The 23,312-nt window shown below is 36.4% G+C and overlaps 1 protein-coding gene across 1 annotated transcript in view; it reads right to left on the bottom strand.

Moving 5' to 3' along the window:
• GPC5 (glypican 5) overlaps positions 1–23,312 on the bottom strand; it is a 572,404-nt gene that overhangs the window by 472,329 nt on the left and 76,763 nt on the right. Inside the window, exon 3 of the mRNA XM_041423410.1 lies at positions 14,672–15,366. Coding sequence (XP_041279344.1) covers positions 14,672–15,366 — 695 coding nt within the window. The remainder of the gene's footprint in view (positions 1–14,671; positions 15,367–23,312) is intronic.

Raw genomic sequence — 23,312 nt, 5'->3', positions numbered from 1 at the left:
TCAAGTGACTTGCACATCTGAACAAGGCAGCTTTGCTGTCCAGGCACCCACAGAGCCTGACTGCAGGGTGAGAGCCTGTGGGGAGAGGAGAAACAGGGTGGAGGTGACCTGCTGGCTAATGCAGCCCCTGAGCAGATGAGTAACAGTCCTTCAGGTCAAGGGAAAAAAAAAAAAAAGACAAAAATAAATAAATTAGCTCCACTTATAGTAAACTGAAAAAACCTCATATACATTGACCTTCACTAGGAAAACAAGAGAATCCACAGCTATCTGTGTTTCTTAAATTTACAGTAAAGTCTCATAATATTTTGCTCTGACTAAAATGAACAAAAAAAAAGAAAATCAATAATTTTTACAGTCATAGTGCCTTGGAATATGGATGATACTTGTTTTACATGTGCTTTACATAGTCAGCTTTTTCAAAATACTGTCTTACAGCCTTTCTCTGGTCTCTTTGAGTCAATGTCTCAAGAAATGCATTTGCAATAGTAAGAAATTTGCATTCACTGATACATGTAAATACATACCTTAGTTTCAGATACAAAATCTTTCTTAAAAAGTAATCTTGGGCAAACTTTATATATAAAAATAACATTAAAAACCAGTAATTATCTGAAATGTCTTTTTAAGATTTGATTTTTTTCCCCAGTGCTGGAAAATTCTGAAAATTCTAATAAAAAGCATTTTGCACAGCGCCACATACACCTCTGCCATTCTCACAAAGATATGCATGACAGTAATCATCCTGCTGAGAACTCAGTTCTGTTAATGAGGGCAGCAGCACAAAATTCACTCTTTAGCAGCCACTTACTTATTCAGACAGAGTTTCTGAAGGATGAGCTACTTCAGCATTTACAACGGTGATGTCAGCATCTCTAACCTTTCTCATCTCTGTGATATTTAAACCTCTGGGACCACTGGCTTTTTATGGTCTTGGTTCTTCTCTCTGTGTTTGGTTACACCATGCTCATATTGCCCACCCAGCCGAACCCAGCCTGGGGTTTTTTAACTGTTCAGTAGTGTCTGTCACTTTTATGTCATTAACTTTATGTGCATGACAAATTTACTTTTGCCTCCCTCACTAGCCCAGTCTTCATTATCACCTTGTTTCTGCATTAAACTTGTGCATATGAAAATGTCATGTACTCTTGCCTTGCCTTCAGGTGTCTGTTCTGTCTGTGAGCCAAATAATTTATAACTCAAACATTCCAGTATTTCATTTCTTAGTACAGGGCTGATGACAGTCTAAAAACCAGATAAAAACAGTTCCCATAATAATTTCTGCTTTATATTTATCTTTTAATGCTTTCTTTATATCTACAGGAAGAAATACATGTGATAAGCATAACACCACCTAGTTGTACTTACTGTGTTTTCTGAAGGACTTCAACTATATCCATTAGCTACATTGTTTCCTAATTTTTAGTCTCTGGACTGCAAAATTAACATTCCAATTGAGAAATCATTCAGTGCTTTTTTGCCAGTCTTGAGAGACTGGAATCATAACTTTGAGAGAAGAGCAACGCTTTCACTGCCCTACGGAACTAATAAATTACTATTTTGCAGCAACATCTGATCAGAATCTGTTCTTACTATCTATCTTCCAGTGTAACTGAAATGGGATTTCCTCTGAATGTTTCCATAAACTGAGCATTTTTCTTGGCTTCAAAAACAAGAGAGTGTGAAAAATTATTCTCAAAGGGGATGAAAATAGAAAAGTGAAACCGAAAAATCAACTGAAAAAGAATTCAGTGAGATACCTTTCACTGAATTTCAGGAAGACTTAAAGACTTCCACAAAATTTTAAAACAGGCATGCTTCAGCAACTTGCTAGGATTTTTTCTTTTTTTTTTTTTTTTTTTTTTTTCATTTTTGAAACATTCTTAAATACCACACAATATTTAGGGGCATAAGAAGAAACCTCCAAAAATCATAAAACTCCTGATTTTCACAGTTCAGACAAACCTATTGTCATCATAGTCAGCATGCTGTTATTACACACAATTTGTACGCCACAGTATGATGACTGAGTTAATTAAAAGCTCTTGTAATAACCATGCAGTTAAATTGCAATTAGTGCCACACATGAACTTTATGGCAGTTTGATTTTCCTTAGTAGTGCAATTCCTTAGAATGCCTACATTATGATTACTCACAGTCTGGAAAACTGGAGCATTACAAACCTTTGTATTTAAACAGGACTGCACCATGATGGGAGCATCACAGCAATAATGGTCAGACACTAAGTTCAGACACACGGTATGAGAAATGTGTCATATTCTTTGTTTCGGTTTTGGTTTGTGCCTTTTGCTCTTTTTTCCCACAACACAAATGGTTCTTTCTGACTTCAGCATTTCTACTGAAATTATTTTACATCAAATGACTGAAGCAAACAACACACAGTCCTGTGATACACCTCAAACTAGATTTACCAAGTCTCAGCAGACTCAAGTTTTAAGGCTTGCATGGACTATCGCCACAAAGATGCCTTGAAGGTCTGTGAGACTGGATCAATCTAGTTACCACCTGACACATACTCCATTTACAGGAAATCCTGGAGATATATACATACATGTATGAAAAACATACAGTCCTTGCTAAACTTGCCAAAAAACACCATGAAAGAGTTAAAGGAACTCTTTAAATAAAGGGCAGTTTCCAGACTCCTGATTCTGATACCCAGCCAGATCTGAGTGAAAGACCAAGAGGTTTTGTATCCCGAGAGGTGTCTTCTCCCCTGTTCCGCGATGCACAGCACAGTCTGTGACCAGCTATGCCATAACATGATTTTATTTAATGCATGTTTTAGCTAGTGATTAGTCTGGTGGCTTTCAATTCTAGCTGTCAGATCACAAACTTGCCATATTCCTTACAGTTACATCCCCTCAAACACTCATGAGCAAATGGACAGCTGAAATCTAACAACCCTAAAATAAAGCTAGAATGAAATACCATGCTGGCTGGAAATCCATTTGTCACAAATAAAATTGTGTTTAATTTTATTTTCCTTTCTAGAAATACAAAAGGAATACTTTATTCTAGAAACAGATTCTTGATGAGTTGCCAGCATTTCCAGCACCAGATTACTAATCAAAAATACCAAAGATTTTGATCAACGAAACAATGCATTAAACTATAACAGTTTCTGTGGTTTCTTTTATTTCAACTAAACCACGAGAGGGAGCATCAGTATTTCAGTATTCCCAAGCACTTCAGCAGCCTTCTATTGGTTTGGCGGTTTCAGGGTTGTTTTTTGGGTTTTTTTGTTGGTAGGGGTTTTTTTGTTTCTTTTTTTTTCTTTTTTTTTTTTTTTTGTGGTTTTTTTTTTTTTTGGGGGGGGGGGTTTTTTTTTTTTTTTTTTTTTGGGTTTTTTTTTGGGGTTATTTTTTTTCTTTTTGGGGGGGGGGTTTTGTTTGTTTTTTTTGCTTGGAACAGTTGCTCATTTAATCTCAAACTTCTCTTTCAAAGAAAAATGCATTTTGATATATGAGAGGGTGCACATGGCACGGGAGATTAAAGTATTCCCTATCGAGACAAAATCCAAGGTTTTGAAAACAAGGAGAGCAAGCATGAGGTAATAAACATCTGCTTTTCCTTCAGAACAGAAAGAATGTTAATATGCAACCATTAATGTGAGGAGAGACTGGTGGAGTCCCAGGTTTGCAACGCAGAAAAACCATGAAGAAATTCTGTATTATTTTCTTTGCTTTCTTTTCAGATTTTGTCTTCTTTATCTGTGACTACTTGACTCTAACAATGTGTCTCAGACAAAGGAAAATAAGCAACTTCTGGAGTTACAGTGGCAAATTACAGGATTCATACCTACGCTAGAGCATTTTACAGAATTTGCAGGAGAAGTCCATGACAAGTGAGGAGGAAAACATTATGAACAAAAGCCTAGAGAATTAGACACTTAGAATAATGCCTGCTAAAATTACTAAACAATTTAGAATCCCCTGCAAGACAAATCTCAAATAGATTTGCCAGCTAATGATATTTTTCAAGAAATTTTATAGAAAATTGAAATTGAAATTTCAGGTGATGCACAAAAATGTGCAGCTATAATTTTTCAAGAGAGATAGAGGTGGAAGTGGTTTCAAGCTCAAAAAGGACAAATCTAATTCAAAAAAACCTTGTGAAATATAAGAGTTTATCTCACACCCAAGCAGGTGGTATTGAGAAAAAATAAATGTAAATTCCAGATGTACAAAATGCATACCCACCAGCAAGGCAGTGGTAGCTCCTCAGGGGAAAAAAACTGAAAGGATTACATGTTGGAAATAAAAGTAAAGTAATTTTCTGTGATATATAAATTGGAGATACTAAAATAACAATTCCACTTGGTTTGGCACTATGCAGCACCACTCAATGGGGAAATGCCCCATCCCTGGAAGTATTCAAGGCCAGGCTGGATTGGACCTTGAACCACTGGTCTGGTAGAAAGAGTCCCTGTCCATAGCAGGGGGCTGGAACTAGATGATCTTTAAAGTCCAATTAAATGCAAACCATTATGTGAGTCTACAAAATCTTTAGTGAAGACCAAGGAAAGAGACAAAAATGCAAAGAGTTTGCAAACCAGCTTTTTATAATCAGAATTTTTTCATACGGTTTTGTAAAAGGGTGCTGTTCAAGCTGTTGGATTCTAGGAGTCACAGTCCACGACTTTCACATGACTGAGACTCATATCCTTCTCCTACTACTATATTTATCAAAATCAGTAATCCTGTCCAAGTTCTTGAGAACTCTGTTCTCATATCTTATCAATGTTTAATTATCTTTGCTTTCCTTCATAACTTTGCATGTTGGGGATTGCAAAACAAAATCTAAGAGTCCATTAAATATGAGCTACTTAATATACTTTTAATTTGTGTCTTCTGGTCTTTAATCACTAAAATTGTAAATGGTTTTAATTCTGTTGCTCCATTCATGAGGGACTAACACTCAGCAAGTCTGGCAATAAAAATAGTTTCTCCTCCTGAATGGAGCTGGAAGGGAAGGAAATTATTATATATATATTTTTTTTTACTTTAAATGACTTAATGTCAGGGGAAATCCAAATGTTCTCAGCCAAGTTACCCTGTAGCTAGAACACAGCACTGCTAGTTCAAACTCTTCAAAGGGAGTTCAACAAAAACTGCTTCTTATGAGAAGCTGCCAGCTCTCCCTATCCAAGTCTGCTTCAGTGGATGCCAAGGTGTTCCATTTATGTTCAGTGAAAACACTCTGTGGTTCTCCTCTGAAAAACAATTATACAAAACCAGCAGTAGCCCTTTCCAAATATCAGCTGCTTGTGTGTAGTTTGACTGATTTATGGTTTATGACGATTTTATGATTTTGACTATTTTATGATTTTGACCACGCTTTCTTGTGGTTCAAATATATTTTATTACTCCATATTTCTGTGTGCCCAGCAAATACAGCTCTGACACAGAGGGCTAGCATTGGGCTGTCATGTAGGACACAGGCAGAATTGTTCTTTAAATCTAGGTCTAAAATTATCCAGGGTCACCTGTGTAAACCAAAAGAAATTCAGCAGAAGTGTGATTGTCAATGAAAGCAGCACTAAGGGTCTAAACCTTTATCAGGGACATAACTCACTTAAAACAAAAAATACATTTCAATTTACAATATATAAAGAATTAATGAAAGCAAATCAAGCTGGCTACACCAGCATATCTGCACAACATATTTACACTTTATTGCAGGCTGCAATTTATGTTCCAAAAGTGTGAAGAGCAGAGCAGTTTCGTTAGCAAAATTCCATAACAAAAGTATGTAAGCTAAGAAAATCATGTTCACTTAAATTAACAGTCATAATACATTATTTCATTTAGCACTAGACACTGTCAATAACTCTTTCTATAACTGGAGGGCCACATTTTCATGATAATAAGGATGAAAAAAGTCAGAAAAAAAACAGGGAAAAACCCATTATCTAGTTAGTATTTCAGAGAACCTACGTGTTTCTTCCTCATTCCAAAGTGCAGCTTACAAGATCAATGTTTCTGCCTCCTGTATCTGTATATTAAGTGTTTCAATACCTCCTCACTCTCTTCTTTGCACCTGGGGAAAACAGTTTTCCTTGGAGATCTTTTGTAACGTACAAGACAGTCATTTATTCATACATGTTCATATCAATTCAGGAATCAAAACAGTTCAGAAAGCTCATTTGCTTCAAAATCCCTGGATTTGCCCTGAAAAAAGTTCTTCCCTTACAACAAGTTGGTAGCGTTTTAAAGGCCAACCGAGATACCAGAAGTCTGCTCAGCTCAGTACCTCTCTCTTCACTCTGCTTTACAATGAAAAATGAAGAGCAGAGAAAAAACACAAAACACATACACAGCTTACAGAAAGGATTGTTCATGTTCTTCTTTACTCTTGTTCATGCTTTCTACTCCGCTTTGGGGAAGGAGTGAAAAGTCTCCTTCCTTCTCTTTCTGCAAATATGAAGAATCAGATTGCAGTACTTTCAGCCTCATGGAGAATCTTTCTCACCTTCAGTCCAAGAGCCCAGTAGGCACATTGTGGCAAACCTGCCATTGTGCCAAAGCAAATTTAGATATCTATCATATCACCTAAACTCAGACCATGATGGCAGCCCAGACTGCTTACTCTGCATTTTTTAGGCCTCTGAGTCCCCATGCAGTAAATGGAAAGCAAAAAGCCATTTCAGATCTGTGGACTTTGACCAAATTTTGTCTGAGCTTCTGTTATTAAAAAAAAAAAAAAAAAAAGAAAGATAAAAAAGGGAAGGCATATTAAAGGTCCTACACTTTCCTGACATACCAGCTCTCAAACTTAAAAAAGAAATGCAGAAAAATTGCACAACTTAACATGTTTCAATTAATTTCAAATTGTGAAGTGGGTTAATTCAAAACACATTAAATCCAAATGCATAATGCATGCCATGATACACTCCTACATTACATACTTGGCAGTCTAGATTGAACACATCTCATGTAAACCTGCACTACTCAGCATTGCTTGCCAAAGCCATGTATGTGTGTTGATAACTGTGGTGGGTTGGACTTGGTTAAGAGCCAAAGGCTGACCCAGCTGCTCTCTTACTCCCCTCCCCTAAAGAGTAAGGGGAGAGAAATAAGAAGAAAAAGCTTGTGGGTTGAGATTAAGACAAGGAGATAACTCACCAATTAATGTCATGGCCAAAACAGCCTCAGTTTGGGGAAGACTATATATTGCAAATTAAAAAGATATCACAACAGTGAGAAATAAAGTTCAGACTAGAAACACCTAGTCTATCTTCTCCCTCCTTCATCTCAAGGAAAATCTCACTCCTTCATTTCCATCTCTTCCACTACCCCTCAGTCCCCCAGGTTCTGCAGGGGGCTCAGGGACTGGGGATTGTTGCCAGTCCAACTGCAGCCCATAAAAGTAATTCCACCGTGGGAGATGCAGGGGAGGAATCTGGGCAATTCAGCAAATTAATTTTAAAAAAGCACTTTTCAGAAAATTGTGAGACGTGAAGTTGACACTGGATTTGAACATCTTCTCAACAAAGATGAGAAATATATCCTGTGTCATTTCCAAAAAAAAAAAAAAAAACAAACAAAAAAGAAATTGGAAAAAGAGGCATAGGAAAGTGGGTACCTTGAAAGTGCTACCAAAAGTTGAGATACCATATATTTAAATTCTGAGAAGCTAAGGAACATAGCAACTGATTTTGTTTAGACAGTCGTGGTTTTGTGGTTTCATGGTTTCATGTTATGCTATTATGTTTAAAAAGTTCTTGATGGAAACAAGAGCTTCCAGTATTTGCCACACATCTCCCAGTGTATCTTAAACCTTAAAATAAAAGACAACCAGTATATTACCAAGTGTGTGTCCAGCAATGTGTACATATTTTGACTTTCCAATTTGCCTTTGAGTACAATGCCTGGATATATCGAAGGAGCAGATCATAACCCTAACATCCATTTTCCACAATGTGCAAATAACTATGCATGTATCATTGCCTCTGCCAATATTTTGTGCATGATTTCAAGCCCTGTTTCTACACATTAGAAAAAAGTAGAACTGCACTGTAAAAGGACACCAGTTTTGAGGATAATCCAACATCAGGCATATGACTGCCATTCCAACACACAAAATGCTCTGAGTTGTGGTTGCCATGTTTCTATGTTAAATGTTGTTGCAGGTATCTTCTTGTTATTGGATAAACACTGATTTCAGTCAAAAAAACCACCAGCATAGGGACTTGTAGTAATATGTGGTGTGTGGTATAAATGCCAGAAATAACAGTAATACTCCAGACCTCAGTAAATGCAAGCTACTGAAATATATGGAATGGAAGGTGGGAAGAACTGTCCAATTGCTAAGTATGCTCTGTTAGGAATAAAGCCTACTATTTAATGAAAACAACTTTTCATTAGTTAGAAACAATCTATAACACTTTATTTGGTGATTTTCACTTTGTTTTCAAAGTTCTCCATTCTCCTTTCTGATGAACAAAACCCAGCTTAGCTTCAGAAGAAAACTTGATAGACGCAAGAAGCTTTTCCATGACGAAACAATGGGTAAGTGAAATAAACACTAGAACAATCTGAATTTGATGGAGGTCACAAGTGCAATAGACTTACTTCATGTTACATTTAAAAAAAGACAGATGTATAAAAAATACGCCAAACTGTATCATACAAGCAGTACAGTTTTTAACAACTATGGCTGGATGAATATCTGAATGGAGAGAAAGGGAAGGTGATGATCTTAACTCTGTGTTAGCTGAAGCAGGAATCTTCTTTTCAAACACAATTCTAATCCAATTACTGTTCAGCAGTTTTTACAAATCAGTTTCTATTGATCTTGGGAAGCAATTTAAATTCATCAATGTATCAACTAATTTAAATTCAACAAAGTTATGATGGCACAGTCATATGCCAAAACCATCAGGCAAAATTCCACAATTTTATTCCAAAATCTGCTTTGCTGAAAATGATAGGGGTTTGGGGTTTTTTTGGTCTTTTTTTTTTTAAGTATGAAAGAAATTTATGGCAAGTGGCTCACTTGGGGGTTGTCTTTTACAAATTGGTAATGGGAACACACACTTGCTGAAAGTTAAAGGAGTACAAGGCTAAGTCCATATAGATAGTTTGGTGACAGGAACAATATAATTAATTTTCCCACAACGTCAAATTTGGGTATCCAGTCAGCGAGCATGGCTGAAAATAGATTGACTTTTTCCTCTTCCCTGGCTCATACCATGTATTTATACATATTGATAAGATTCCCCCTGAGCCTCTTCTCCAGGCTCAACAGCTCCATCTCTCTCAGTCTCTCCATATATGGAAGATGTTCCAGTCTCATATTTATCTTTGTGGCTGGCCTCACTTCAGTCACTCCGTAACTTTCTCATAGTGGACAGCCCAGAACTGGACAGGGCACTTCAGATGTGGTCTCAGCAGTGCTGGGAAGGGATGGATCACCTCCCTCAAACTGCTGGCAGCAGTTTTCCTAATGCAACTCTGTTACATTACCTGTACCCTGTTTCCTAATGAAACCCTGAAGGCTGTTAGGCTTCTTTACTGTACAGGTGCATTTCTCACGTTCAGCCTGGTGTCCTCCAGAAGCCTCAAACCCTTTCTTCCAAAGCTGCTTCCCAGTCGGTCAGCCTCCAGCAGCTGTTGATGCATGGGGTTATTCCTCCCCAGGTACAAGACTTTTCCCTTTGCTGAACTTCATCAGATTCCCCTGAGGTCAATTTTTTAGCCCGTTCCTCTGAATGGCACAATAATTTGGTGTATCAGCTGCTCCTCCCAGTTTTGTTCTGTTGGCAAACTTGTTGAGGGTAAACTGTTCCATCACCCTGTCCATTAATGAAGACATTAAAGAGTATCTGCCCCTGGGGGTCAGAGCACTAATCACTTACCTCCAGATGTACTTTGTGCTGACAATCCTTTGGGCCCAGCCCACCCATCCATTTTTCAGTTTTGCTCACTGTGCATTTTGACAGTTTATACTTAAGGATGTTGTAGGAGACAGTCTCAAAGGCTTTGGTAAATTTGTAGACATCATCCATTGCCCTGCCCATATCCTATCAATCTGGCTATTCTATTGAGAATGTCAAGTAGGTTAACCATTACTCCCAATCAACTTTTTCTCCATCTGTCTGGAATATAGCTCCCAGGATTAGTTATTCCATCACCTTTCCAGGCATGGAGCTAAGGCTGACTGACCTGTATTTTCCTGTATCATCCTTCTTACTCTCTTTGAAGATATCACTTTATTATAGCAATTCTGGCTGTCTATAGTCAATTCCAGCAAAAATAACTAGGAAGAAAAATAAGGCTCAAAATAAAGCCTATTAAATTCTTCTTTCTGCTAACATTCTATGCCCCAAGAAAGACCTTGCTTTCTTTCCAGTATTAGACAACTGATTTAAAAAAAAAAAAGACAAAAGTCTCTCTTAATAGGATATAATTATGCCTATTTTTTAGAAGACAAATAACTTAGACATTCTTTTAGGATTAGACTGAGAAGAATGGACTTGAGACCTTCCAAAATATTTGGATATATTTATAGGTTTGTTGTCTCCAGCTGTTTGGAAATTTCTTAGAACACAGCGAAGACATACCACTTTTGAAAATCCCATTCTGAATGTTTGTAGGCTTATACTACATATAAAAAATAGATATAAGAATTTCACCAAAGCTGTAGCACAAATTCCTCACTTTCAAAATAAGGAAATGCCAGAATTTTTGTGATTTTTTTGTGTTTCTGATTCCCACATTTTTATATGCATATGTATCTTTTAGTATCATGGTCACATACTTAATTTTCCTTCAGATCCCAAAACCATCAGTGCTCAGAATAGCCAATGAACAACTAATCAATATTCTTTTTCATCTCTTTTTATTCAATATTAAACTCAGACACCATTAATCTTTGGGAATCAAGAACAAAACTCACATGCAAATTGTGCAGGGAATATTTAACTATAAAGCCCTGCGATTTTTAGCTTTCTCTTTTCTCCTTTTCTTTTCCACTTTTCCTTCATTTTTTGCCTGACCTCAGTCCCATTTCCCCTCCTCTCAGGTCCTCTGTTCATTCCACCCCAGTGAACTCTCCCTTGCGTGGCAGCACAAGGCTTCAAACAGCAAAACGAATCTCTGGCTAAGAGTACAAACACTCCCTTATCCAGCTTGACTTTCAGCTGCCAGGGAAGCAGGCAAGGAGGCAAAGGATGGGAATAGAGAGCTGAGGATGGTGCCAGAGCAGGACTTGGGCAATCCAGGGTGACACCGGCTTGAACTGCTGTTGAATCACACTGGAAGTGACACAGGAGGCTGCTCTTCCATGGCCTGCAGCTGTGACATTAATCCATACATAAAGGCAGTGGGAAAATGTTCTTATGCTGGGGATAGTAGGCTCCATCCATACCAAAACTTTGTAAATCTTGCTGAAATATCTCTTTGTCCTTCTGTCTTAACTAATCTAAATGGTTTCAATAACAGAATCTAAGTGGTTCCAATAACAGAAGGGGGGCAACATGAAACAATTCACTATAACTTGTAAAAAAAATTCCATAGATTGTTCCTTTGCTTGGGTTTTGGCTTGTTGTGGTATTTTGGTTTGGTTTGGGATTTTTTGCATGTATGTAAGGCTTACTTAAATGTGCCATAAAGTTCTTGTGAATTCATCAGGCTGTACACTGCCTTCCACAGAGATTTCTTTGGCTATACACAAGCTCAGAGACCAGAATGTGCCACCTTTGGCCAAGCACAAAAGAAGCACAGGGTAAGTCTGCAAGGTGCTCTGTAACAATGGGCACTTTTAGCTGTTATCCAGAATGTAAGAACTACATAACCTATTATTCAGATTATTCTAATAATACAACTGTTATTGTTTTCTATGGTGCAGCTCTCTTAAACCTCTATTATGCTATATCTGCATGAGCCTTCACACAGATGTTTGCTAAAAAATTTATGTTCCAGCTAAAAAGCATGGGGTACACTATGCACTGAGCAATATATGGATATATACAGACTTCAGGAACAGAAGTGGCATTAAATATATGACAATATGTAGGTGTGAAAATACAGAAATACACGAATAGTTGCACAGCCCACACATCTCTACTAGATTCTGCAGAATAGCATCAAATAAAGCACAGGTATTGAGGTGATAAACAGGTGCTGCACTCATTTGTCAGTCAGCAGAGCTGTGGGAGGCAGAATTAAAGGCGATTTTGAAACAGTAACAAGAAAGGGAAAGACAAATTTCAGATGGACACAGAGTTGGCACTGCTCCGCTGACCCAAGCAGAAAATGGAACAAGCTGTAAATTACTAGAAAAAAAGAGTTTTGTAAAAGGAAGCCATGCTATATAGGCATTAGTGTTCTTTCCACACCACACACAGCTTAGAGTATGAATATACATCAGATTTAAATACTCCTGCGAAGTGTTAGAAAAAATCCTTCACATATGGTTATTTACACAAACATAGCCATGAATGAATAAAAAGACTGCACAACTACATGTATCATTAAGCAGGATACTCTACAGATTCTCCCATTAACATTCCCATATATGATACTTCCAAACATTTAAATTTTTTTTTTCTCCATTCGCTTCTTTAAAACTCACAAAAAGTAATGAAATTCTCTTTTAAAACTGTGGAGACTGCTGTGTGCCTAAGCAAACCATTATTTGCTTGCTCATAATCATCTTTTCCTTGTCTGTTAGAGTCACTGATGCATTAATTGCTTATCAAAACCTGAAACAGTTCATGAGTCACTCTGAAGATAAAATAAATATTAATAAGTCAATTTTCATGAAATTCCTGTCCTCCACCTCTTAAAGCTGAAATACTCTATTTATTACATGTCAGAGTTAAGTCTTGATACCTAATAAATGGGAAAATATGAAATATACTGACTAGACCACCACGTTTCAAGGGATCATTGCATTATAGTCTTATTTGACCAATTTAGTGATCAAAGAGAGAAAGGACTGGTCAATTATAACAGAGAAATTAGGTGAAAGAGATGTCTAGGTCTGGTGCAATTGGAGTCAAAAATTAAGTATGTGGGTATTGAAGCTGGGAAATGTTTCTATATCAGATGATTTTAACGTAGCCTTAGTAAACACATGATTTTCGGACAAGCACATGGCAACAAATATCATTACATAAGAAATTTTAGTATCCCTTACATTGCCTGAAGGATGGGGAGACGGAAGGCATGGAGTTTTCAGGAATATCAAAACAAAGCACTTTATTTTGGATCAATACGGAATTTTCATTAAGCAAAAACACTAAGTGGAGGGCTCTTCATCCATTTAATTTTTTACTAAAATTCAGTGAAATATACTATTTTGGACTCTAAAAACTTTCATTTTGAAAACATGAGTGTGCAAAGAGATTTTTAAGTCTGGACTGACGACAATTCGCTGGTGAAAATCCAAGTCTAAAACTTTTCAAATTAAATTACCCAGGATGAAGTAGGAAAGACAAGTCCTTCTCTTGAACCTTTCCTTGCTTGTTCCTGAAAATGGTAGGCAAAGAAGACCCCACAGAAATCAAAGGAGGAACAGGGTATTTCCCTAAAAGGCAACTGCAGATGTGAAATAACTTGGGAATTACAGAGATATCAGTGAACCACTTTTGAGTCAAAATGTTAGTGAAAAACCCTTTTACAAAAAAATGACAGCTTTTTTCAAGGAAATTGAGCAGCAGGGTATTATGGCTCATGAATCTGGCTGGTATAAAGCAGATATAGCGGGAGATTTGTAGAAATGAACCCAGGAGGGTTCATAAAATGGGTTCTTCATCCCAGCAGGATGAAGAACCCATTTTATCAGACTCTGGGTATTAGTAAGAAATGAAGAAACCTCTACTTATGTTATTAGGCCAAGCTGTTTATTGTCAGAGGCCATGTCAGCTGCTGAGCAGAAGACACTGCTTTAATTTCAGCTAATCACATTTTGAGGCAGTCCTAGAAGTGCTCCTGCACCTCAGCTGATGTCACAGCACAGGGACACCCAGACACTCTCTTTAGGGTATACTACAAAATTAAAGACATCTCCCCAAACCAAGCTATCCAATCCAGTACATAATACAGAATATGCCACTGTCAGTGAAGTCTGCGTGTAAAAATACAGAGAAAAATTGTGGATTAAATACAATACAGGAAAAATTTGGATTTTGGTAGGTACCCTCATAAATTAGCATATATACTAGCCTTTTTCCCTCAAGTGTAGTTAAACAACGAGCACTTTCCATAGCAGTATCCTAAAATTCTTCTCTTCACACATTTACAGCTAACAGAGCTCTCACACAATTTTTTTTTCTCTTAAGTGTAAGAAAGGACTTATTTCATGTTACAAATTAACTGTGCTGCTTCCTCTGAAACATATAAATTTCCAAAATTATGGAAATAATATATGCAAAGTCATAGCTTCCTTAAGGCAGGACAATGGTATCTAAAATAAGGGTTGCTTACATTTATCATAATGTGCACATAAGATAACAATCAAACAATTTTCTTTTGTTCATGAAAAGTATCTTTTGTGCTCCCAGAAACTGCTTAGTCAAATAAAGCTGAACTCAGATACAAATGTGTACCTCACCATAAAAACGGCCAAAATATAACAGCTATCAGTGACAGCTTTCCTACTTTCATGTTTGCCCCGAGAGTGGACAAAACCAGCGTCTTACCTGCTCAGATAACTCCGGCCCGTTGATCCGAGCCTGTACCAGAGCGTCACGGATGAGGGAATGGAAGTTCAGCAGCACGTGCTCGATGCCGTGTGCTCCGCTCAGGGCTCCCGAGAGCTCCTCCAGGGCCTGGATGTACCCCTGCCAGGGGAGATGCACTTCTGCTAGGCCGGCCAGGCAGCCCCGCAGGATGTTGAGGCAGTATCCCAGGCAGGGCTTGCTCAGCGTCAGCCCCTGGCAGTGGGGGCAGTACTGCATTCTCAGCAAAGCTCTGCTGCACTCTCTGGAGAAGTGCAGGTGATCTGTTGTATTGATCACTTCAACCCCCAAATTCAGAGCCTGCAAGAAAGTGCGGCTGGGTAGGAGCGATCTTCGCATTTGTCCTAAGGCCTTATTGGGAATGTTGCCGAAGGGCCTGATGTCTCTTCTCGCCGCTCGGAGGCACTCCGCGTATTCCAGTGAAATGTCAGTCGGACCAGGGTTAATCACATGGTTGTAGACTACTGGAAACAGGGTGTCAAAAAATCTATTCACAAATTCCTCTGTGCTGGCGTCTGTGCCAAATAAGAAGAGCCCAACATCTGTGAAAAACTCCTGCACAGGCGCAGCAGCCTCAGCAGCCATGTTTCTATACGCATTGCAGAAAAGTGTGCTTGTGTAATTCTCAGCCAGTCTGATGAGCATTTCAAAGGTTTCTGCAATAAATCAACCAACCAACCAATCAATCAATCATTATTTTTAAGGTTTAAAAAAAAAGAAACTAGAGTAAGAACATAAAACAATTATGACCTCTTACATATATCCCAAAAGAATTTTTGTGTTAGAATTTTTGAGGAGACAAACTTTTCACAAACTTTGACAACTGTCTTTTCTGTAAGGGCAGCAACTTACAAGTAATGTTACAACATAATTAATAATCCATGTTTTCTTTGCAGGTTACATTAAACAGAACCTAAAAAAATAACAGGAAATAATTGTAAGCTGAGTTACTAAGTTACAAAATACAGCAAAGTCTTATTGTACCTGTCTTTGTACATAAACACATTAGCTCTCTCATCCCACGACTCATTCTGCAAATTGCAATAAACAGCTGAATGCTCTCAGTAATTCCAAGTCATTCCTCTTACCATCCTAAATGGATGGGCAAGAGTAACAATAAACAATATAAACAACTCTTCAATTCTATTAAAACCTAACTTTTAAAGATCAGTTTTTATTTTGTGTCTCCCAGAGGAAGCAGATGTTCCAAACACACATGAGAACATGAATTTAAACAGTGATGTTTGGTCTGGCAGTTGGTATGATCAAGAACTGCTTTCCTCTGAAACTGATGGATAATCCCTTGCTAAGCCTCAAGAAATGCATAATGAAAAAAGCCTGAATGGACAAACTTGCATTTCACATTTTAGGTGGTAATCCTTAAATACACTGAGTAGTGTCTAATAAAGCACTTTAAGTATACTGGAAAAATACCCTCTTCTAACTTGATCTATGATTTGCAGGTAAGAAAAAATGTCTGTTTTCAAAACAGAAAAAGAGTGTTTACATTGAGGAATTCCCTAGATCTGCCTGACAAGGTTGCACTTTAGAGAAGGCAATGAAGCAATATATGAATCAAAAATAAACTTATCTTAGAGTTGAGAATAGAAACACAGAAAGACATATTACAAATATTAACCTATTTTATACACTGAATGGCTACAACTCAGTAACTTTTACTTCAAGTCTTACAAGTCTTCATGCATCTTTTTTCACTTTTATTTTAAAGTAAGACTCTAAAAATAAAGTAAGGAAAAGCATGAAGTACAGTTAATACTGTCTAAGCAGTGATGTTAAATACACATAGAATCAAATAGTGTGAAACCATGTCAAGCAATTTCTGAAGCAATCTGAAGTCTGCTGGTCAGTCACTGACTGAAAGGCATAGTAGAAAAACCACACATTTAAAAAAAGCCTACACACAAGTGCCTTACATTATGATAAAAGTAGGTTCAGTTCAGGTTAGTGAAAGGATTCTTGCTGATTGCAGAGAGTTTGAAATTGCATGCTTTGTGAAAAGATCACATATACTTTGTATTCAGTCTGTCTTTTCTCCAATAAAAAAGGGATACATGCTTCTAAATCACAATCCACAATCATTCCTCTGCTATCTGTAAGTCTTAGCTTCGTATTTCACGCCACTCCTAAATTGTATTTGCTGTTCTCTTTTCTATTCTTCTAGCATTCACACAAGTAAGAAAAAAGTGTTGACAGCTCACAGTAGAGTCAGAAAGTGCATCCCAGTTGTGTGGTTTTTTTATTGCTATGTCACATACATATGTGAACTTCTCCTTAAGTGAATTTCAGTATAATCATTTCTAGATGCCAAACATCATAATGTCAGAGAGATAATGTCAAAAATTAAAGAGATTAATTTGTTTCAAAAGTCATATTCCTACTGTCAGTACCCTTCATGAAGCTGTGTTCCCACCAACGGAGACCTATTCAACATAGAAAAGCTTCTTGGGTTCATCCTGTGAGTTAACATGCAGAAGTGCCAGCTGAGTACGTCTGCAGTTCCCAACACCTCCACCAGCCCCTCACACCTCATCCCTGAGCTACAGGAGACTCATTTCCTTCTGGAGCAGACAATGAGGCACAACAAATCAGACAGGGCAAATTAAATTGGTGATGATGCCCGCTTTAAAGCACCTGAACCAAGGATGAGATCTCCACCAGCAGTTGGAGATCCAACGGTACAGGCAGTTTGGACACCAAGCTCCCAGGGAGGCACAGGTACATGGGAAACTAAATTACAGCCCTAAATTATTAAATATCTAACTATAATACATCTCATTTTTATTGGGGGAAATAAGGAATGCAAAGAACAAGCAGTTGTACTATAGAAACTTTATTTAGTTACTTAAGAGTGTTTGACAGCATTTCTAATGCTAGATGCCATTTTTTATTTGCCTGTCCAAAAGGGCATGTGTGTTCTGCAGGTCTTGTGTCATATCTGTAGGCTCTTTATAAACATTTTGTATTTAAAATGGTACTAGATGGCTGTGCTGAGACTACTGAACTCAATTCTAGCTATTTAGTTATCACAGACTTGATAACCCTCCATATTAAATACTGGAGCAGCCCAGAAGAGCAAAGACAAAAAAATTAAGTAAAACTGATTCTTGGTTTAGATGGCTTAAAATAATAAAATGTGAAGAATATTAAAGCTTTTTTTATTATTACTTTTCCTAGATGGAAACCATAAAGTCTGTGACCTAAATGTCTGTTACAATCCATGGCTGCGGCATCCTACTACCAAGTGCACAAATATTAGTTGAAAGAATAAATCACGCTGCATGTGGACAATCAATAGATTTTACAACATGGTCTAAACAATAACAAATCTTCAAAATTGAACTATATGGCTGGTGCCTCAGCAACCCCCAGATGAATGAGTACAACCATCAACTACATAATTTAATGACTATTTCTGCCTTTCTAAATAGAATGTGATGATACTGGCCACTTGTGTTTACAATTCTGCATCAGGTTGTTTAATTGTCATTTTATGATTTCTTACAGAATTTTCTAATAGTTTTTATTTTCTACTTTATAACCATGGCTATTTCAGAGATTTGTTTTGCTCTCAGCAAATTTGCTGACAGACAGCAAATCACACCTATGTTTACTTTTAATATTGAATAGTTCCTGTGAATACCCTACGATGGCAATCTTTGTAATTTACAAAACAATCTAAAACTTCAGTGACAAGTCAAGTTACACTGGTTCAATACTGCAAACTGTAGCAATGTGTTTATCTTTTAAATCTGGGCTGAGACTAACATAATCAACAATAATTACTCAGCAACATAAAAGAAGTAATGAGTTTTCAGCCAGTATAAATGTAATACATATAAAATACATTTTAAGTATAACTAAGATGACCTAGATAAGCTCTTTCTATTGTTATCAAATTATTTTTTAATCTTCAGGGCCAGTGTCTCTTATCTCCGTAATTTATGAGATCTTCATATTAACTGCTATAAAGTATCCTATAGATACTTTGTGCAGCCCTACTATTAATAATTTCTAGTGTTTCCCACAGATGACATGTCAGTTTTGTTTTTCTTTGGTGGCAATTAAAACGATTGTTTGTACACTCCTAAATCAAATTTCAGGGTGGTCAATATTTTAACTAATTCATTTTTTTAAAGAACAGTAGTATTTCTCTTCCTGATTTTACCAAGAACAAAACACAAGGCTAGGAAATTTGTAGATGAGAACTTGTTGGGTTTTTTTATGTATAGCATTTTTTCAGCTGATACTTAGTACCAGTACATATACACATTATTTTTTTTATAATAGTGTGTTTAACAAAGTGATCACGAAGTGATGTAAAAATAACTATCAAGTCATTGCTTTAAAGGATTTGCTCTCTTCCTTTAGCCTTTCAGTTCCTTAGAGTCATGCGTAGTTCTAAGTTACAAAGAAGTTCCAAGGTATCAATTAGTCCAGTGGATAAATGGGTTTAAAATAAAAATCAGAAGTGTAAACATTTTGTTTACTATAACAAAGAGAACAAGTCTAGTTTTTTTATTCCTGGACATTAATCATATTTAATGGAAATACTGCATAGAATGAAATAGAATTTGGATTAGATTTTAAACCAGCCCTGCAATTCTCATCTGTAATGATTTTGGCAAAGTGTCTTTATACTATAGGTATCATAGAAAATTAATTTGAAATACATTTCTATGGAATCATGATGTTGTAAAACAACTACATTTTCTTAAGTTTACCCTTTCTTTACACAGATATTCTATAAATCTGCTAAATGAGAAAATGCATGGTTCTAAATGCTGAGCACTACCTTTTGAAGCATATATGGTACTTAATGCAGAGATAGTCTAATAAATTAAAAATCCAGTATTAGTAGTGGTCCAACAAGTTGTGAAGTCTTATAATTTTGCAATAATTCACCAGCCTAAATTACATACGATAAATTAATTCACATTTAGGGTAACATATAGTACTCAATAAATTATAACCAGACAGGTTAAAATCCATCCTTGATTTATGACGTATTTAGCAAGACTGCCTTTCACAGGCCAGAGGAGATCCAAAATTGATGAGCCAGGACTATCTGAAGGGTCAGCCCATAATATACAGTAAGCAATAAATAAATCCAAGCAAACCTGGAAAACCTAGCAATGTTATCAATTTATTATGATTTGAAAAAATTCTATGGGAAACTATTGCCAGCTGCCATGATCTTGTAGGTTTTCCTTCCGTTTATGGGTAGCACAAATAAACCAGAAGCATCATACTCCCACTTGTAAAGATTTATAGTACAATCAAATGTACTTTGCATGCATTGTCCTTCTAGAGTCACAATGAATGTCTCAAGTACAAGTTACAGCCAGGTTAGCAAAAGGCATTCAAAAGTTGTGAAAAAAATAGTGGAGAACAATTCATACACACAATATTGCATACATTCTAATTTTTTTTTAAAATACATCAAACAGAGAGCTATGTATAGGTGGGAAATTCAGTGTAGTTATTTCTATTTACCAAGTGACAGATATAATGCAAAATCCCTGAATCATTTATCCTATCAGAAAAATGAGCTGGAAGAATCATGTCTTCAAGACACATAAATGAATTATAAAGAATGAACTCATTAGGGCATTACCTGTGAAGGTTATATTGGGAGAGAGATCAATAGGGTAAGTGCCAGTCAGATAGATTTGGGACTCACTGAAACTGCTCCTAATTAACACGTATTTCAGATTAATCTATTTCATAGACTGCCGGCTCACCAATGAAGTCAGTAAGGAAACAGGTATAACAGACCAAACCTGCAGCATAACCAACTTTGTGTTGCCAAAGGATAGCAATGCACCTCAGGCTTTTATAGCTCAAAGTACTTATAACAGATGTTAAGAGTTTGCCAGGTCTCGTTTGGCCTTGAATTTAATTTAGCTCTCTTTGAAAAAAACATAAATATTCAATAAACTTGAATTTGAATTGGTTGACCATTGCCTAAGTTGTTCTGTGTTCAGTGGCATATTATTTATGTACTTAAGGAGTTTCCTACATATCATGTGATTTGGAGTTTGGTTTAGTTGCGCTGTATTGTATTTTTAGTTGGGGCTTGTTTTGGGGCTTTTCTTTTCAGCATCAGGACACAAGGAAGTTGGCATAGGACAGCTTTAGTTGGAATATTAATAGGAATTAGCAATCATACATAATTGTACACAATTCATGCTATAAGCATTATTTACACAAAAAGAACTGTTGCACTTTGAAATGAAATAGCAAATTGTGTCAAATCCATATGTAAGGTGTGTTCTTCTTTTTTCTCCACAATGAAATTGTGAGGACTCCTAAGAAACTCATCCCTAAGCTGACCACTACACAGAATGTAAAAAATATGTCCCAAAGCCAGGTAAAATGAATTTCACTTGTTTTCATGCTACATCTTTTCACTAGTCTGAATTGCTAAGTGTACTTCTCAATTCTTGTTTTATAAGCAACTCCATATCATCACGCATTGTTAATTTTTGCTGACTAAACCTGACACAAACTATTTTTCTAAGTAGAATTTGCTTTCTAAATCAACAAATTTAGGTGTGTTTTCACCTCCTTCTCCACTTTCTCAGCTATGCATTTGAGAAATGGCCCTACAATGGAAAAGGTCTCCAGTTCCGGTGATTTGACACGATGGTCCAAATCTTGTAATTTGCTTGGGGGTTTTGGTAGGTGTTTGTTTGTTTGTTTGTTTTTGTTGGGGATGTTTGTTTGTTTTTTGTTTTTAGGGGGGTTTTGTTGGTTTGGTTTTTTGGTTTGGTTTTTGTTGTTGTTTTGTTTTTCAATAAAATGTTGGAATAAATTTATTTTTTATCCAGTACTTCAGAATTACACTAATTTTTATTACTTAATAGAAATCATCACAATTGATTCAGAAGATTATTTTCGAACTTTTCAGTGAAACTTCCTCCTGCTGATTTTAAAATATCTAGCCTTTGAATTTGTTCTTTAATATACTCCTAAGTCATAATTGGAATGTAAAGTATTTAATCTTACCTCAACAGATCATATTTTAATATTGAATGTCTGCCATATGAATGAAAGAGTGAAAGAATAATGCAAGGTTATCATTTTATCTAGTTATAAGTAGTGATTCCACTTTTCTCTCAAAACTGTTCTTTTCTTTTCAGTCTGGTGCTACCCTTTTAATAGTGATGGCTATGGAACCATTCATTTTGTCATTTTGGAAGTAACATGAGCAGATTGTTTTCTATGGTGCCAGGAGAAGAAATAACTAGCAATTAACAGAGCTCGACCTCCTCTTGAATTCTGCTTATGTTCTCTCTGATTTTGTATTGCTCTCCAGGCAATACTTTCCCAGAGGAAATATTTCTAAATTCTGAATAGATTGCTTACTGCTGTGGAACAAAATATACTGAGAACTGCAAGCAGAGGACTCAAGGGAATCAGAGCTTTAAAACTGGTATCTTAAAACAAAATTGTTTAAAAATATTTTGACATAAACTGTTGTGCATGATTTACAAAAGGACATTAAATTGATACTGATTTAAGATCACCATTTTTACACATTTGCCGTAATAAATAAGGACAGCTAGTCATCTCAGATGTATGAAAATGGTATTATTCAGAATTTATACCAGGATGATGTTGAGATAGGAGGGCCAGAAAATTAACAGATTAGAAAAATAAATTCATTTCACATAATTTTCAAACTATATTTATGTGAATTAAGAAGAACTTCTAAGGCATGATTCATCTTTCTGACTATTTTAGATGGAGATGAAGTGCTCACTGGAAGTGCTTATTCCTCTCCTTTTTACTACTGAAGCCCTAAGTTTTTTGTAATGAACTAGTATTAAGGGAAGTGTCCTTAAACATAATTCAGTACTGTAATTTATACAAATAAAGAGCTGAGATGATCATGCTTCTATAATGTGGTCTTAATGGTAGATAAAGTACAAACTTCTTATGCATTTAGGCAAATCTTTTTTCCCTCTTCACACCTGTAATCTGCTTTTCTTAGAATTAAATATATAGTTGGTTCCAGGGAGCTGCCAGAGCATTATGTCTATACATGCTACCTTTATGGGAATGAATTATTTGGGAATCACAGAGAAATTACACTTGAAAAGAAAGAACAACCTCAGGAATATTTCCATAAAGCTACTGTGATGACTGACATCAGATGAAGCTTTTGTCTTTCTGCTTAAAAGTTTAAAACCTGACTTTCTATTTATTTTTTCCAATCTTCCCAGTTTTGTGGTGGCAATACTCACTCATCTTCAGTAAGCTGGGGGGTTTTTTTTAATACAAATTAAAGAGAGATGTTAATCAGGTTCTAGCACATGCAACACTACAGATCAACATTTCTTGCACATCAAACAAGTAAATATATTCATTTTTTATCACTGAATATTTAATCTCACAGCTTTTTTCTAAGTGTTGATTGAGATTTGGTGAATTCCTGCATCTGATAGTCTGAGGAATTCCGCACCAAAAATTATCAGACCAGTCAGTCAAAGGAATTTAAGGAGATTGTTTACTTGACATATAGCTACATGTAATCATTTTCAAAGATCCTCAAGAGAGCTTGGTAAGGGATTAGATG

The sequence above is a fragment of the Onychostruthus taczanowskii genome, unplaced genomic scaffold (genome assembly GCF_017590055.1).
Source record: "Onychostruthus taczanowskii isolate IOZ18803 unplaced genomic scaffold, ASM1759005v1 scaffold77, whole genome shotgun sequence".
In the NCBI taxonomy this organism is placed as follows: Eukaryota; Metazoa; Chordata; class Aves; order Passeriformes; family Passeridae; genus Onychostruthus; species Onychostruthus taczanowskii.
This window is presented reverse-complemented; position numbering and strand designations above follow the sequence as displayed.